This window comes from Clupea harengus, chromosome 7 (genome assembly GCF_900700415.2).
Source record: "Clupea harengus chromosome 7, Ch_v2.0.2, whole genome shotgun sequence".
Taxonomy (NCBI): Eukaryota; Metazoa; Chordata; class Actinopteri; order Clupeiformes; family Clupeidae; genus Clupea; species Clupea harengus.
Genome location: NC_045158.1, coordinates 12366894 through 12384390, shown reverse-complemented (window position 1 = coordinate 12384390; position 17497 = coordinate 12366894). Strand labels below are relative to the sequence as shown.

The following is a 17497-nucleotide window of genomic DNA, read 5'->3' as shown; positions in this document are numbered from 1 at the left end:
TTAAGAGAATCGAATGCAATCCTTTTGGCCAAGGTTTCCCGTAACCTTTCATGACACATTTCTTTTAGCTTAAGTGAATTCACCCATTTGGCCCAGTCAGACCCTGTAGAAGTTGTTTATTCTCTTGGTTTTGACTTCGCTGTCAGCAGAATAAACAGTGTGATGCTCCTCCACTCTCAAAAGGCCCCCGTAGCCTTTCCAAAACTGCCAGTTTTTCTCATGCGCAAGTTGACTCGAGTCTCTCTGCTCTAGAGAGATTTTCCTGCGCATTGAGTTTCACCCTCTCGTGGGTGCTGACCTCTATCCTTTGGCTCGCCACAGTCCCATCTTTCATAAGCACGAAGCTGTGGTTGAGATGCTCGCTCGCCGCTGTGGTTTTGTCATCAGGGCACCAGTCCTGTGTTTAAAACGCTCCAATCATCACTGGAGCTCTTCTTCAGCTGCTTTCCCCCCTTCCTGTGCCCTGAAACCTTAAACGGTGTGCAGAGGAGAGGGAGCTAAACCCAGGTAATGTTCAAATTTTAAATGTACCTTCCAAAATTGCACAGGCTCTCTCCATGAACCCAGGCATAAAACCCTTCGTGCCTTTGCTGGCTTAGCTGCTCAGTGCTGTGAGGCCAGGCTTGAGCTCAAAAGTTCGAAGCAAGGCTGCCTCTGATTGCGATATCAGAGTCATTTCAACCTTACTGTGGGTTTCCAAGTCCTGATCAAGCCTTATCAATGCTGGTCTGTAGCCAGCTAGGTGGCCCCACTGGCTAACTCTTTGCTGGAAATGGAGAGCATGGAGTGATTCAGTGCTGGTGGGCAGATGATTAAAGGACATCAGTGGTATTTCCATGTAATTCTACTCAGAAAACACCAAAGCATTGAGATTAGAAATCTTGCTCAGTGTTATTGAACGCTGCATGATTTTTGTCTGATTCCACACATTGACTGCACACACACACACACACACACACACACACACACACACACACACACACACACACACACACACACACACACACACACACACACACACACACACACACACACACACACACACATACACACAACACACACAACAAAATAGCCAGAACAATTAACTCTCTCCCCCTGTCTACCTCTTTCGCACGAACAAGGAAAGACAAATGGAGTTGAGTAAGAATTCTCCAAATCTGTCAAAAGGCCTGAAAGATTTGATCAAGGAAACAGAGAGGGCAAAGAGTGAGAGAGAGAGAGGGGGAGAGAGAGAGAGGGGGAGGGGGGAGGGAGAGAGAGAGAGAGAGAGAGAGACTTGGAGAGTGAGTACCAGTCTGACACACAGTCTGGCATTGCTGGTATTGTAGTTGGATAATTGCTTCACTCCGAGGCAGTGAGCGTGTTTCCCAGAGGAACTATGTGGGCCTTGTAAGTGCTTTTACCACACAGCGATGACAACATGCCTTCTGTACTACCTCTAATGACCAGGCCATGCTGGCAGGACCTTTTTTTTTTGTATGGAAGTGTTGGTTATGAACCTAACCCTTCCACCTCCCCTTTCCTTCGCACCAGTAAAACAACCCTCATATCTAATTCCTGAAATCAGAAACTTGTCAGTGTGTTTAAAAGCCCCTAAATACCCCAGGTGCATGTTGCAGCCTCCTTGGTGCGCCTGAAATTGAATAGTGGACTTGAATAATGCAAATTGACTGGGAGGACTAAGTGGTTGCAATTACCTCTTCACTGCAGAAAACCGCTGGGTTGCGAGCTCTAGCATTACACTGGCTGGTGGTATGTGCCAGACTGTTGGTCTTGGCAGAGCCTCGTTGTGTACATATCCCTCTGCTACTCTGAGTGGCCCCACCTCCCCAGTTACAGCCAGTTGCTCAGGAGGACTGAGCTAAACATCACATTTTAGTGGGCAATGAGTGCTAATGCTAAGCTAATGATAATACTGTCCAAGCTTGCCCACCTGTTTGTTGTCAGCAGCAAAGGTCCATCCATATCACAGTAAGAATATGAGCAAGCCTCCTGGGAAATGCATGCTTACAAATATCATATCAGAATAGAATATGAGCAAGCCTCCTGGGAAACATATGCTTACACATGTAGCCTCTGTGTTTGTCTCAGAAAATTTGATTTGGTTATGAAACTGCAAATGTCACAGTATAATAATATACAACAATGATCTTTTGTTTTGTTTAGGGGATCCATTCAAACACCTGTGCTGGAATTTTGTTATCATTCTTCTGTCTAGCCAAGTGCCATTTAAACCATTCATTTTACTTTCAATTTGTCCAACCATTATGAAGATATGATGTCTGCTGTATGTATATAAGTATGTATTTGTGTGTGTGTGTTTGTGCATGTATGTATACTTGTGTGTGTGTCTATTAATGTTCCGTTTTGTATGTGGGGGGTAGTGTCCTGCAGAGCATACACAGACCAACTCTGATCGTTCCTCCAAATACCACTAAGGGAGTTAATCTGTGTACATAATTACAAACGAGCTTGTTTAATGTCAAGCGTTTAACTCAGTCGCCGCTTGAGCAGCCCCAGATGCTGTTATTCGACCACTGCTCCTTTAAAACGCTTTTAAAAGAATCCAGCCGAAGTGCCAGGTGGTCTCTCCCTCGTCCAGACCTGATCTGAGGGGACTCATCCCACATACCTTCTCGGAGTAAATGGTAAAGTGATCAAACTCTTTAAACCGTCTGCGGCGCAGGGGAAGAAGATGGGCTTTAACAAGCTTGGTATTTTGTCTGGGCTCAGACGCAGCGGTCATTTCAAGCCAGCTGTCAAGGTCTGCTGAGAGAGTGACCGCCGTGGCTCTTTGTGTCTGACCTTCCCCTCACCGGACCTTGAGGTCCGGAGTTGAAGGCCAGGAAAAGCAGGCGGCTCAGCCTTCGCGCTGCACAGCTATTTTAAGTGTGCCGAGATAAACTGTGTGTTGGCCATCAAAATAGCCCATGAATAGAGTTGTCATTTTTGATACAGTCGGAGGGTTGAGGGGGAAGAGCCTAATGAATAAATGAATGTGTGAGAACAATCCTCCCTGGGACAGTCTGTCTGTCTGTCTGTCTATCTGTCTCTTTTCCCCACTCCCTCTCTGTCTGTTAGCCTGTGCTTTTTGTCTGTCTTCTTGATAGGTGTCCTGCTCACTCTCACTATTTCTCGTACCCTTCCTCTGTCCATTTTCTCTGGCTCTCTCTCTCTTTTCTCTCTCCTTCTTTTTGTTGCCTTTAACATGAAAAGAAAGTCAGTCAGCTTTGCTCAGCTCAGGGAAATTGTGCTTTGAAGTGTCAGAGTCCTGCTACTCTTCCTAATAAGGCAGAGGGACGGACTGGAGAATGTGCCCCATGTTCTAGAACACTGGTAGCCCACTATTAGAGTTGGAATGATGAGGTCTATGCAACAGATGAGAGACTTCAACTTGAAAGAAAACAGTTCACATGGTTGGGAAGTTGGAGGGCAGCTAGCCTATCAATAATGGAAAAAGCAGTTAGTCAGTAGCTGGAGGGAACCAATGCGTATGTGTATAGATTAGCTTGTCGCTCTGTGACTAAGCAATGATTTCCCTCAGAATGGAAGGCACCACTACTGTTTTTGGAGCAGTATGGTGCATATTTGGCATTCATCTAATCTCAGTCCTGAGGGGATGCAGTGACTGACTGGACTTGTTTGCAGTTTTTGTTCATATATGGTCCCTTCCCAGTGGAACGTGGTCTTTATCTACTGTATCTTGGCTACACAGGGCACTGTATTTTAGCTAATGCTTTCCTATGTGTGTGTGCGTAAAAGAGATTTACCTCTGAGAGAGATTTCTCTATCACTTTCCAATGGTTGCCAGTGCAATGATGTGGATGGGTTTATTCATTTGACTTGTGCTATTTCTGACATGATGAATGGGCCTCAGGGCAGTTGTGATTGTCATAGCTGCTGTTAGCATCAATCAAGGTGGAATGTTCCAACCACCAGCTGAGCCCGCGGGTGAGTGAGTGGAGTGGTTGTTGGACGCTACATTGGTTATGTAAGAGGAAAAAAAAGTGTGTGTGTGCTGTGTGTCAGGTGTTTAACGTCTTTAACCCAGTATCGTTGTGCATTGTATTTTCATGGTGGAATGTATTTCTGCTTCCTGTTCTATGAATGTGTGTGTGTGTGTGTGTGTGTGTGTGTGTGTCATGCGACTGTCCTCAAGTCATGGACAGCCACAAACAGCCACATGTTATTAAGCCTCATATACTTTCAGTAAACAAGATCTGTTGGGTGCAGCCTTTAATTGCACAGTGTATAGTGGTCTGTCGGGCCCAAAAGGAAATATCAAAGGCTCGTATTATGCTGGTGAGCCTGGATGTTTGTGTGAGTTGTGCCCGTCTGGGTCTGTTTTTCAATGTGGGAATTATGTCTTTACAGCCTTGTATGGGGAAGGTGTAAAAAGCAGAAAAAAAGCTAAATATTTTTATGGGCAGTGCTATGAAAGACCATTCTGTGCTCCGTGTTGTTTCTCTATCCAAAGCTGCTCACAGATGCGCTCGAGCCTGCAGAATTTCTCCCCCCACACATGTGTATGTATGTACAATGCTGTGCATTCTCTGGCAAAGCGGGGCAAACCTCAGAAACGCCCAGGTCTGTCGCTCATGCGTCTGGGCCTCACCCCCGCGCTGTTTCCCCATCGCTCCCCCCCGCCGTCGCGGACGATGAGGTCATCCGCATTGGGAAAGCGGATCCAGCCACCCCATCCCGTCCCGTCCGAGGGGCCGATTATTGATTCAGCGTGTTATGATCCGTGGAAGCTGAGAGCGTGTCACGATGCGGCTCCAGAGTCATTACTCAGCTTCCCGACACACGTCTCCCACCACAAATCCTCCCTCCCTACCACAACCTGGGGCCCCACTGGCTGTCTCATGATATGCCTAATAAATTCACAGATCACACAGTCAGGTAGGAGATTTATGCCGGGGTTGGGGGGTGGGGTTGGATCCCTGACGTCTGCCAGTGAGATGCGGTGCGTTGCAGAGGGTATTGGCTTCTGCTTAATTATGTGCTGTGTAATACAGAAGCGAGTGGGTTACGGCCTCTTCAGATGAGCTCCGCAGGTGTTGTCTGTGCGTTGTGTGTGTAAGGCACACTGTTGTGACGAACTGTCACACAGGCCTTTGTGCCAGTAGCTCAACGGTTAGAACATCATGTATAGAGATGCAGCGGTTGACGTCACAAACCATATCGGGGCCATATTGGCAGGAAGAAGTTCAGGTGTCGGGCTGTCAGCTGGAGTTCAAACGGCTAACTAGTAATAAAGACTGTATTGTCAAGATGGTAGACAATTGCTAAAATAAACATCTGACAGACAATGGCTAGTGCTAGTCATTTTATCTTCCGCAAAGAAGGAATCAGTGGATTCACCTGCGGCTAATTGAGTTCACGCATTCGTTCATTCATTGTGGCACAACTAATTATTTAGCCTACCTGTTGCAGCCTAATATTCATGAATTAAATTGAAAATGTGAAATGCATACATTGAAAATAACATTATGGCTTAATCAACAGTTTTAGAAAAAACTAGCTCAGATGTTTTTAGCCACAAAGCTAAAACTAACCAAGCTAATCCTACAGTAGCCTACTTTGTTTTGAAATTGAATCATCACACTTACTCTCCCAGTAACAATAGAAATGTAGACCCCGATAGTAGGTAGATGACTCTTGGTTGGACCTGCTAGATGAGTGTCAGTTTAAGGCCCAATCCATTCTGTAGACCACTCCATCTCTGCATTATCTTTGCACAAGTAAATATTTTTGCCGAGTAACTCAGTGGATTCCTTTTGGAAGGCGCTGGTAGTTGGCAAAGTTGGAGATGGGGTGATCGTTCTGGAAAGCCGACTGGATGGCTATCGATGTTCCAGAATGTTTAATCTGAGAGGAATCTCAGCGTTGACATTCAGAGGTCTCACATGGCACTGAGGATCTCCTTAGGGCAACACAATCAAGGGTATCAGATAGTAAAGCTTTAATAGGCCTTAAAGAACTGGTAATTAATACAGTGTGTGGCCTTAAGTCCAAAGCTCGAGTTTCCTGAAGCAGCAACTCTGAACGATCTGTTTGGCTTACATGAAAGAAGGGCTTGCTGCCTGTGTCCAAAACATAAGCTGCATGTTTTCACTTTGCATTTTCTACTTGTCATTTCAAAGAAACACAGTTTCTAGAACATTGAGTTGTCGGCAGAACATTAAGTTGGATGTTCTTCTTACCTCGAAGTATGACTTTGTAGGAGGACACTTATTTGCTACATTGATTTTGGTTAGCTAGGTAAGGTTCAAATGCATGTATCTAAGCAAAATATATGAACTATGGTCAAACACATTCTGTAAACAACTTGTGTGTGTTCATTAGCTTGTCTCCTATTGTCAGCTATCAACACATAAAAATACAAATAAATCCTGTCAGACAGAAGAACTACTTTGTCAACTTATATGGCATTGTAGCTATTATGTTTTTGCAATGCTATTACAATAATAATAATAATAATAATAATAATAAAAGCTGGTTCAGTCACTACTGTTGCTAAGATGTTGCTAGTAGGACATAGCAAGGAAATAGTCCTGTATACCCTCATTCTTAAAACGAATCCTGTAGTTTTTGATTGCCAACGTAATGGTAATTGTCAGTGTCAGTGTCAGTGTACACTAATGAGTCCAAATGGATCCAAAACTGGTAAAATTGCTTATTAACTCACCTGTCTATGTATCAGTTCATCTGTTTGTCTATATGTGTTTGTATGTGTGCTAATGCGTGCTTATTTATGTGACTATTTGCGTTCACACACTGTCATAGCCTATAACAATCATATTATCCCATCAGAACAGTCAAAGGAACATGAAATGGCGCTGACAGACAGCTTATTTTTTCTCTCCACAGAGCATCCAGTCTCCCAAAACCAGCTGGCGGGCCAAAGGTATGAAATATACTGTTACATTCCCACCTGCAAATGATCAGAGGCCTTTTTTGAAATATTATACAATGTACCCTATGTGTATGGCATGCATTCAGTGCCAACGTGCAGGAACTGACAGATCCCATATAGGAGTGAAACGTATTGATGTGTGTTTATTGTTATGAGTACGAAATGTATATCTGCATGGCCATGAACCCCCTTGGAGACATATTTATGGAAAGTGTGAAATGCCTGGGAAAATGCATGCTGGGACAGTAGATTGTCAACCATTTTTCAACCATTTTGTCATTATACATCATTTGATCACCTGAATGCTTCATATCAGACTGTTGTGCGAGACCAGAGCACTGATGCTTCCAACTAATTACAATTATTTAATTCCTTATTCGTCAGTGATTCAGAGCCTCACAGTCCAGTTTTATGTGATTCAAGAAGTAACGTACAGCTGGAAGTAATCGATAGCTGCGCTTATGTACTGTGTTTGTTCTGTATAATGTCAGCCCTCGTATCGGCGTTCCAAGACCTACTGTGGATAGCGTAAACCGTGGATAGTAACACCATATATAACTTGTTTTGTTTTGTACATACATACTTATGATGAAGTTTCATTTATAAATAACACGCAAAAAGACATCGATAACAATAACTGATAATAAAATAAAGCAATTATAACAATATACTGTAATAAAAGTTATGCGAATGCGGTCTCTCTCAAATGAACGGGATTCTGATGTTTTTGCTTAACCCTCTACGGACGATGGCGTGACAAAAAGTATCTTGTACACAAACATTTTGAAATGAGATGTGCTGAAGGACATGAGTCATGTATTAAGTCTGACGGGGTGGAGAGGCTAATCACGGAATTTAAAACTTAAAATCGTGGTTACCGAATCAGCGAATATGGGAGTTCCACTGTATAGAGACGTTGGAAGCATGAGTGTGGCATGTGTGTGCTGTGGTATTTCGCCATTCTCCTGCATGTTCTCCTCCCACCTCTAGGAGGAGCCATCCGAGATCCTCAAGCCTGTTCCCATAGCCCACCAGCCCCACCCCAACAATCTCCCCAACTCGGGCGCAGCTGCCCCGGCCTACAACAAAAGCCCCCGGCCCTTTAGTGGAGGCCTCGGTGGTGGGGAGGCGGTCAAACCTCCAACCTGGGCACCGCCTGTAGCTTCCATTCCATCTGCCTTATCTGCCTTCACCCCTGCCACCTGCACCCACCCAGCCCCGTCCCCGCCACACAACTCCCTCCCCACCACCATCAGGCCCAGCCTGGCCCGTGCCCCCGTGCCCCCTCCCCCTTCCTATCAGGCCAAAGTGACCGCGTGCCCTCCGTCCCCCTCCCTCCCTGTCGTGCCACAGCCGTCAGTCTACAACACGCCAATCAACCTCTACTCCGACAACAACGCCTGTGAGGTAGCCATGGGGCAGAGGCGGGCACTACTAGAGGACCAAGGGGAGACCCTACCACTCAACGGGTAAGTCCCCCCCCCCCCCCCTTCACATTAACTCACCCGTCCCATCCACGCTCACACTCACTTCTTCACCATAACCCATAATTCCACAGTTCCTTTCCCAGCGTGCCTCTCTCTCCCAGAGAGGCCTAGCTGGTTGGCGTGCTGGTGTGGCCTCTCCTCGTGGGTGAGGTTGCATGGGAGTTTCGAATGCTTGAAGAAACATGTGGTCACTGTGTCGGGATCCAGTTTGACAACAAGAGGGAGGGGGTAGCATAGTGCGTACACACACACACACACACACACACACACACACACACACACACACACACCCACACACACATACATGCACACAAACACACACACACACACACACACACACACACACACACACACACACACACACTGCTGCTTGGCTTATCACAAAGAGATTTTTTGTTGTATATTTACTGCTCTGGAAACATGGGAGCTCACAGGCCGACTCAATCAATGACTCCATTTTGCACCCCCTGAGAGTTTGTGGTATCCCAACTGAACTGTTACTGTTTCTGTGGGGTAAAGATGTCGGTATGGGGGTGTAATGTACAAAGTTCCCCAGCTGCCTGTTGCTGCTAAGCAAGTGTGCTTCCAGAGGTATGCCACAAAAAAAGTAGTCTACTCGTTCTTATGATGTACACCCTAGAGCTCTCACTATCAGGAAAATGAAAACAGTTTGCTCAGTTTGAGAGTGAGTATGTTATCTTATTACCTGCGTCTCTTGTGGGCCGGTTCACCCCCCCCCCGCCCCCCCCAAAAAAAACTGTTTACATAAGTCCGAATATCAGTCGAGACATGAATCATTAGTTTGTTGTAATGTGGTGTGAGTACTTTTGGCCAGCTCGCACAGCTTATTTAAACACAAAAACATCAGGGAGCAGCCGTGTGCTGTATGTGTCACGATGATGGAAATTAGCTTTTCTGCGAAAAAACCTTAAGCCTCAGAGAGGGAGAGAAGGAGAGTTATGTTTTACGTGTTGTGTTACGTCAGTTTACTCCCACACGTTTAAAATTGAAGGGCCGCTTTGGTCATGCTCACGCACTAGTGTTTGTTTTCGGCGAAGTGCCTTTGCGCGCTAATGACACGTGTCACTATTGTCTTGCGCAAAGGAAAATGATTTATGGCACAGTGCCGCATAGTGCACATACCATCAGCACTCGGATGATGAGGTGCAGAGACCTATCTTTCCCACACTGCTGAGGTTTCTGATAACCTTAATGTTAGATTTCTTTCTCTCTCATATGCACAGTTGACACACACACACACACACACTTTTTCTTTACCCCTCCATATCTCATGTTTCTGTGTGTAAGTGTACGTCTCTCTCTCTCTCTCTCTCTCTCTCTGTGTGTGTGTGTGTGTGTGTGCTCATGTGTCTCTCTCTATGTGTGTATGTGTGCGTGTGTGTGTTTATCAGTTGGAGGGGTGGCTGTAGTGAAGCCCAGCATGTGAGGAGGAGTGTTTGACGTGCGTGTTTATATTTAGAGTGCTCTGGGCCTTGCTGGCATGTTGCAGGCTTTTTTTCTGCCCCCCCCCCCCCCACCTCCTCTCGACTCCTCTGCTGGGAGGCCTCTCCTAATATTACCACAGGGGCTGCTATCTCAGCGGATGCCTCTTTGGGTTATGCCCTGTGAGCTCTGTTCACACTCCTTTTTCCCTGTTTTCCTGTTCTTATTTTCCTCCTTTTTTTTTAAAATCACGTGGTTGGGCTCCCCTCTCTCACAGTCACCACCACCTGGTGATATCCAGCCACTGGCATTTCACACCTTTGCCTTTCTTGGCAAACCGTAGGGGAGTTGGACAAAGACATCCCGGATCCAGTTGCTGAGCCCTTGAAATGTCCTGGCTAAGCTTGAGCTCTAAGGGTGTTGTTGTCTCTGTCTCTGTCTCTGCCCCCCACCCCCCTGGTGTGCAGACATGCCCCATGTTTGTCTAGAGCAGCTCTGGCTTAGATTAAGGATGGGTGAATTTGTGCAAATTTGTGGGCCACTGCTGACTGTATTTAAGAGCTTTCTAAATAAGTCGGGATGGAAATCAATTTCTGGGTGTGCCGCGCTCACAGTGAGCTCCGTTAGTCTGAAACCACAGCTTCGGTTGTGGATGCTGCGTTCTCTTGAGGGAGAGTACCCTTCAGGTTGGAGTCATCTGGTAGTAATAGCCCCAAACGCCATGTTATCCTCCCCCTCCCTTTTCTGTGTGTGAGGAGGAATCTTTATGGCGTTTTACTGTTAGTGGGCCTTAATGTCGTGCAGTTGTTGAACTTGAGTGGTAGACTGTAAAAATGTAATATATACTCTTCACGGGGACTTGAGAATGGCTCTGTTGGGACGTGCCTCACTGTCAGGCTAGTGGTTTAAAGTGCTGTGGTCGTGCACTCTGTCAAACCAAACGGGACAGGGGGAAACTCATAGGCCCTGAGGTGAGTTTGATCTGACAATACTGATAAAACACTTGATTTACACCTTACACTTGCTACCGGGGATGACACCATTACTGGCAGAGGCATCAGTCTGTTTCCACAGCAGCACAGTGGTTCTCCTCCTCCCATTATTTTGGGGCTGGGAAGAGGTGCATCCTGGCTTGAAAGGCAGAGGAGCCTAATTGGAAACAAATGATTCTCACCCACTTTGTACCTCTTGCACTCTTATCTAAAGCTCGTTTCCCCCCCTTCCTTTGGGAATGGATTCTCATGATTCCAGAAAAAGGAATCTGGCAGATGACCTTTGTCCTGCGTTCTCACGTTGGCCTTTTGACCATAATGAGATGCTCTCCACTCCTGCCTTTTCCCCAAATTCATTGGATGTGTCATCGGTCGGGCTCTGGGGAAGCAGTCTCGTTTGGTGCGTTTCCTCCCAGCGTCCCATATTTGTAACCCCCAGGGCCCACTCCATCACAGTGGCATGAAGCACATGTGGAACACTACACACATTTCATTGGTGACCCCCCGCTGTGCTTACCAGAAGGCCACCTAAAGGGAACCTGTGAGTGACCCCTGTGCTAGTGTCAACTACCACACACTCAATCAACTCTCAGCCTGTTGGGTAAGAAAGTTAGGAAAGCTACTTTGATAATGATACAGACCAATTGAGATTCCCCATTTCAGTTAACAACACACACACACACACACACACACACACACACACACACACACACACACACACACACACACACACACACACACACACTTGTATCCCCCTCCACCCATGCTCATGTTAATGGTGCATAGCAGATGTGCAAACTCATAGCTGGAAAATCTGGTACGGTGATTCTTTCTGCATGTGCATGTGCATGTGCATGTGTGAGTGTTTGTTTCAGTCTCCAAGGGGCTTGGTGGTGACTCTGAGATGACAGCCCGCTGTTGTAAAATACTGTAATCTTTCCCACTGTCACTTTACAGCGTCTGTCTCTGAACTCATCTGTTTGTTTCCCTCTGCTTTCGATCCTGTAGGAGGCTGCAGTGACAAAGTTAGTATTGTGAGCATGCGAGTGCCTTTTCTGTCACGTCAGTGTTACATTGTGGTGCTGTGTTCTAATGTAAAGTACAGGCCTAGTACCTTGCAGACCAATAACCTGCATGCATGTCAAAGTGAGATGCGTATTGTCAGTATAGATGAAGGTCGGAGGAGAGATCTCAGGTGGCTGCAGACCCTCTCTGAGCCACATTTACCCCCCTTACAATGTGCCAAACACACACACACATACACACACACACACACACACACACACACACACACACACACACACACACACACACTCACAGATGTGTAAGAACACACATCCGTGCATACAGTCATTGAGCACTTTAATAGCAATACCTGTGCACCTACTTATTCGTGCAATTATCTAATCAGCCAATCGTGTGGCAGCAATGCAAAAAAATGTAGGAGCTTCAGGTAATGTTCACATCAACCATCAGAATAGGGGCAAATTTGATCTCAGTGATTTCAGCTGTAGCATGATTGTTGCTGCTAGATGGGCTGGTTTGAGTATTTCTGTAACTGTTGATCTTCTGGGATTTTCATGCACAACAATCTCTAGCGTTCGCTCAGAATGGTGCGAAAACCAAAAAACATCCGGTGAGCAACAGTCCTGCGGACGTAAATGCCTTGTTGACGAGAGAGGTCAGCTGGGAATGACCAGACTGGTTTAAGCTGACATAAAGGCCACGGTAACTCAGATAACCACTCTGTACAATTGTGTGGAGCAGAAAAACATCTCGGATGGGCTACGACAGCAGCAGAGGCACGTCAGGTTTCACTTCTGTCAGCCAAGAACAGAAAGCTGAGGCTGCAGTGGGCACAGGCTCACCGAAACTGGACACTTGAAGACTGAAAAAAATATAGCCTGTTCTGATAAATCTCGATTTTGGCTGAGGCACACAGATGATGGGGTCAGAATTTGGTGCCGACAGTATGCATACAAACCTGCCCAACCTGCCAATCTCCAGGCTGGTGTGGGGAATGTTTTCTTGGCACACTTTAAGCCTGTTAATTCCAGTCGATAATCGCTTGAAAGCCACAGCCTATATTTGAGTATAGTTTGCTGATGTCCCCCCTTCATGGCCACTATTTGCCCATCCTCTAATGCATCAGTTCCCAAACTGGGGTACGCGTACCCCCAGGGGTACGCGAAGTGGTTCAGGGGGTACGCCGGTAGAACATTTCCGCGATAACAGAAAACAGACGGAATTCGCAGAATGTACCGTTTGAAACAGAATTGCAACTTTCAGACGGAAACATCATTTTGTGCATCAAAATCGCCCAAATTCCCCTGTATTTTGTCCTGCAAGGCTGTATTTCTTTCTTATAAACACAACGATCGCAACGATGAACAAGCATTAATTAGAAAACAAAACCACTGAGAAAATGTCACGTCTGTGCTGAACTCCGCTCCGGCCACGCCCCCCTATTCAACACAGACGGATTAAAACGGAATTAAAGTAAAAGGTGAAAAGGAAAACTTTTTTTTTTTTCAAGAGGGGGGGGGGGGGATTAAATGTCTGAAGGGGTACGGGACTGTAAAAAGTTTGGGAACCACTGCTCTAATGGCTACTTCCAGTGCACCGTGTCACAAAGCAAAGGTCGTCTGAAACTGGTTTCATCCACGGCACAAAGGATTGAGGCTGCTTTGAGAGCAAATGGAGGTCCTTCCCAGTGTCAGTGAAGTGTTTTTAATAAAGTGCTCAGTGAGAGTATATACGCACATACAAGGACACACCCTCATGCACACAGCGCCAAACCAACTTGATTGATTTATTGACAGCTGATCAGCATATCTCCTGTCACCACCTGACAGAGAGTGTGTAGCACTGAACACATGTGTGGTAAGTAGGGGGTTCCTTTGGAATGCGCAGAATGCCAACTTCTTCCTTCCTGTGTCCATGTTTCCTATGGCTCTATGATCAGAGATGAAAGTACACTCCACTGTGGTCTAGATTCTGTCTGAAGAAAATCAAATGAGAATAATAAGGTAGTTGCTTCATAGCCTATTCATAAGCTCTGCAGGAAGTTTCAGTATTTTATATCTATTTGATTCACTATAAAAAAAGATATTGATTAGATACATATAAGATAGGTATAAGATAGTGTATTGGAAGTCGATCCGTTCAATTCCTTTGGTGCTTTTGCTTGAGATATATTGTGGTCCTGGCTTTTAAACTGTGTGCACGAGTGTTGGTACTCTTAGCAATCACGTATGTTGTCTTTAACAAGAATAGACACTATGCATAACCTAGCAACCTTTACCAATGTAATGTGAGAGATACAGTTGAGAAGCTGATTCAACAAGATTCAGTTGTACCCTGATGCTTGAACTGATATACAATAGGTGCAGCACATAGAGACACACGACAACAGGGAGAAAGAGCAGAGCAGCTGCTCCCTGTAGAAGCTCAATAGGGTTTACTTTTGACAGCCAATAGCGCCCTTGTGTGGATGGAGAGGGAAATACTGAACTAGTTTATTTTGGAAAAAGTACTATTTCAGATGCCGTCTGGTGAATGGCCATATTTACTATTACTATTATTACTATTATTATACAATGGCCATATTTACTATTACTATTATTACTATTACTATTATTATACAATGGCCATATTTTTATACTAAGTTGTTTGTTGTGCGTATCACAGAAAAAAGCTCCCGCATGAGCTTCATATAAGACCTTGGTTAGAAACAAGCTTAAATAGCAGTTACGTTTGTGCATAAAACAATAATTTAATCGCTAATCGTGTTTGTGCCACTAACAGTGTTTTGTGCTTTTTGAGTTTTATACTGTGTATGATTCAGTGTTATATTTCCCTGAAGGCGAAAAACATTATTTTTGTGTGTGTGTGTCTTTTTTCATAAAACAATCCATTAAGTAAGTAAAGTAAGTAAAGTACCGTGGCAAATTTATGAAAACCAATTATAACCTAATATTTGTTTTCAGTATAGTCACGTAGTTTTGTGTCCTTAGTCATTTGTCCAATTTGCTGTAATTTTACTCCATAAGGTAAACAGAGAAAACATAAATATGTTTTTTGTATTAATTTTGAGAAGTGCCATTGCATTAATTACACCCATGAGTCTAACTCATTTAAATTCACTCCATGCTGAGTGTGCCTTTATTTCACTGGTGCTTTTTCCCTAAAAATGAGTTACAAACTGAACAGCAAAGGACTTGTACTGCTAAATAGATTGCTGATGTATAATTATTGCTTTTGTTTAGAGGTCAATTTGCTTGTGGCAAATGACAGATAATCTAACTGATACTATTTTCATTCCACACAAACTATTGTTCTTCATTGCATGTTAATACTATATATACCACTAGTTTGTCCCACATAAGAAGTCACCATTACATTTTTGTGTTTGTCATTAAACTTCATACAAACTGGAACATACACAATCCTCCCATTTTATCCTCATGCATCATTTCCTTCACGTTATTGCTGATAACAAATGACCCTGTTTCTCGTAATTTATGACGGTCTCTGATCTGACGATTGCCTTTGTTGCCTGCACGCTTAGAGTCCCCAGGAGACCGATCATAGACACGGACATCGGATTCTTCCACGTCCCCACTCACAGCGACGCCAGCAGGAAGCGCATCATCGAGGACACAGAGGACTGGCGTCCCCGCTCAGGCACCTCCCAGTCCCGCTCCTTCCGCATCCTCGCCCAGATCACCGGCACAGAGAACGGTGAGAGCCCAGCTGTCCAGAGCCCGTTCTATGCCAGGGCTGCCCACCCCAGCCGATGGTGTAGTGGCATACAGAGATAGAGGTCAAGGCCAGACCTCTAGGAACCTGCATGAGAATTTAGGAACCTTTAGGGATGGTGCTTGGAAAAACATTCTGTTAGTTCTGTCTGGAAGGAAATAAAGTGACAAAGGCCAAGGGAAAGGGCACCTCAACCCAGTTAACAAATAATGAAAGAGTGGTTCATTTTCACACGGCTGTAGTAAGTGGGTGCAACCACGATCTTGTACACTTTCCTATAGTATTTTGACACCTCTGAGGAGCTTTGTGAGCTGAATCAGAGCTATGTGATGGTAGGGCTATAAGGGACTATGTGCACGTGACGCCTCACCATTCTATTACTCACTTAGAGTGATGTTAGAGTACCTTACAGCAAATGGTGGTGGTGGTAACAGAGTGGGAATGTTTCAGTGGCCTGGGTTGTGTCTGTTTTTGGCAATATGCTGCAGTGTTAGCATTGGATAGGTGAGGGATTCTGGCTCTGACATGTCAGTCTGTTTTAATAGTAGCAACTCCTGGGCATGCAGCCTGTTGCAACATTTCAGTGCAAAGAAGGGGGAAAAAGGACGTTTTAATGGAACGGTGGAGGAGAATAATGTTTCTTTTCATCTTTTTTTTTGTCGTTTAAAAAAAAATATATAAACCAAATTGCATTTTGTATTTCTCCCTTCAGAGCCAAGACAGGAGGCTGACACTGGAAACAAGACAAAGTGAGTAACAATTTTCTGCCTGTTTTCCTGCTCGGTGGTCTGTTTCTCTGTCTGTTCGCATGATCGTGATGCTGCTGTTGTTACCGTTTCTATTTGGGCGATGGGAGGCCCTCGGTACAAACGGACACCCTCTGATTTTGGCATGCAGTGTCACATGGGGCATTCATTATATAAATGTCTTGTTTATCCCCTGAAAAACCTCCCGATGCGGTAAACTTCCTCCATGCTTAGTTGAACGCCAAATTGGAGGGGGCCACTTCTGAGAAAGGCCTCAATTAGTCAGCACACAGACACACACACACACACACACACACGCACACACACACACACACACACACACACACACACACACACAGACACACACACACACACGCACACACACACTTACATACATACACACAGAAGTACTTCAAGCTGAGTGGGCTTAGTCATGATCGAGCACAGGCCTCTGCAAGTGTGTGTGTGTGTGTGTGTGTGTGTGTGTGTGTGTACTGGCAGATGACAGGCATTCGCCGCTGCTGTGTTTTGTGGAGAGTGTCACACATGTGTCGGTCCCACACGAGGCCGGCTCTCGGAGCACCATGAGAGCCGCCGCCATCGTGTCTTCCGGCCGGGCAGTTTGCTGATTGCATGCGAGAGGAGCTTGTTTGGGAGGAAAATCTGTGCAATTAAATAGAGAATGAGCCTCATCCGGACCAATGTGTGCCTTCGCCGGGGAAATGGGACCACACATACAGTACCGCACGGCCGCTGTGGACACGGTGTGCTGGTTCTGCTGTGGTTTGGGTCTGACTGCAGTTCTCGCAAGAGCATGAAAACATGAGATAGATGTTCAACTGAGCAGTAAAATAGAGGACAATATATACAATACATACTTTACAACTACGAAACAAACAAAATAAATATTCCTAGAAAAGCATACATTACTTTTACCTATGTAGCAAAAGAGGGAAGTTCAAAAGTTCTCTTCATCACATGTTAAGGTTGCTCATGCATGGTAGTGGTTAACTGGCACTGCATAGACTTATACGGTACACATCTATCCAATCAGGTGGGACTCACCCCATCCTCCACTGAGCCTCTGTTGTTGTGTGGTGCTGTGAATTTGCTGTCGTGATTGCGGTGTTGTATTGGTGTTGGTTGTGC

The 17497-nt window shown here is 45.3% G+C and overlaps 1 protein-coding gene across 5 annotated transcripts in view; it reads left to right on the top strand.

The window, feature by feature from the left end:
• Nucleotides 1-17497, top strand: part of pdlim5a (PDZ and LIM domain 5a) — a 64073-nt gene that overhangs the window by 26937 nt on the left and 19639 nt on the right. For all 5 annotated transcript variants that reach the window (XM_042708256.1, XM_042708255.1, XM_042708254.1 and 2 more), the window contains exons 4-7: nt 6874-6910; nt 11850-11866; nt 15412-15584; nt 16315-16351. In XM_042708256.1, coding sequence (XP_042564190.1) covers nt 6874-6910; nt 11850-11866; nt 15412-15584; nt 16315-16351 — 264 coding nt within the window. The remainder of the gene's footprint in view (nt 1-6873; nt 6911-11849; nt 11867-15411; nt 15585-16314; nt 16352-17497) is intronic.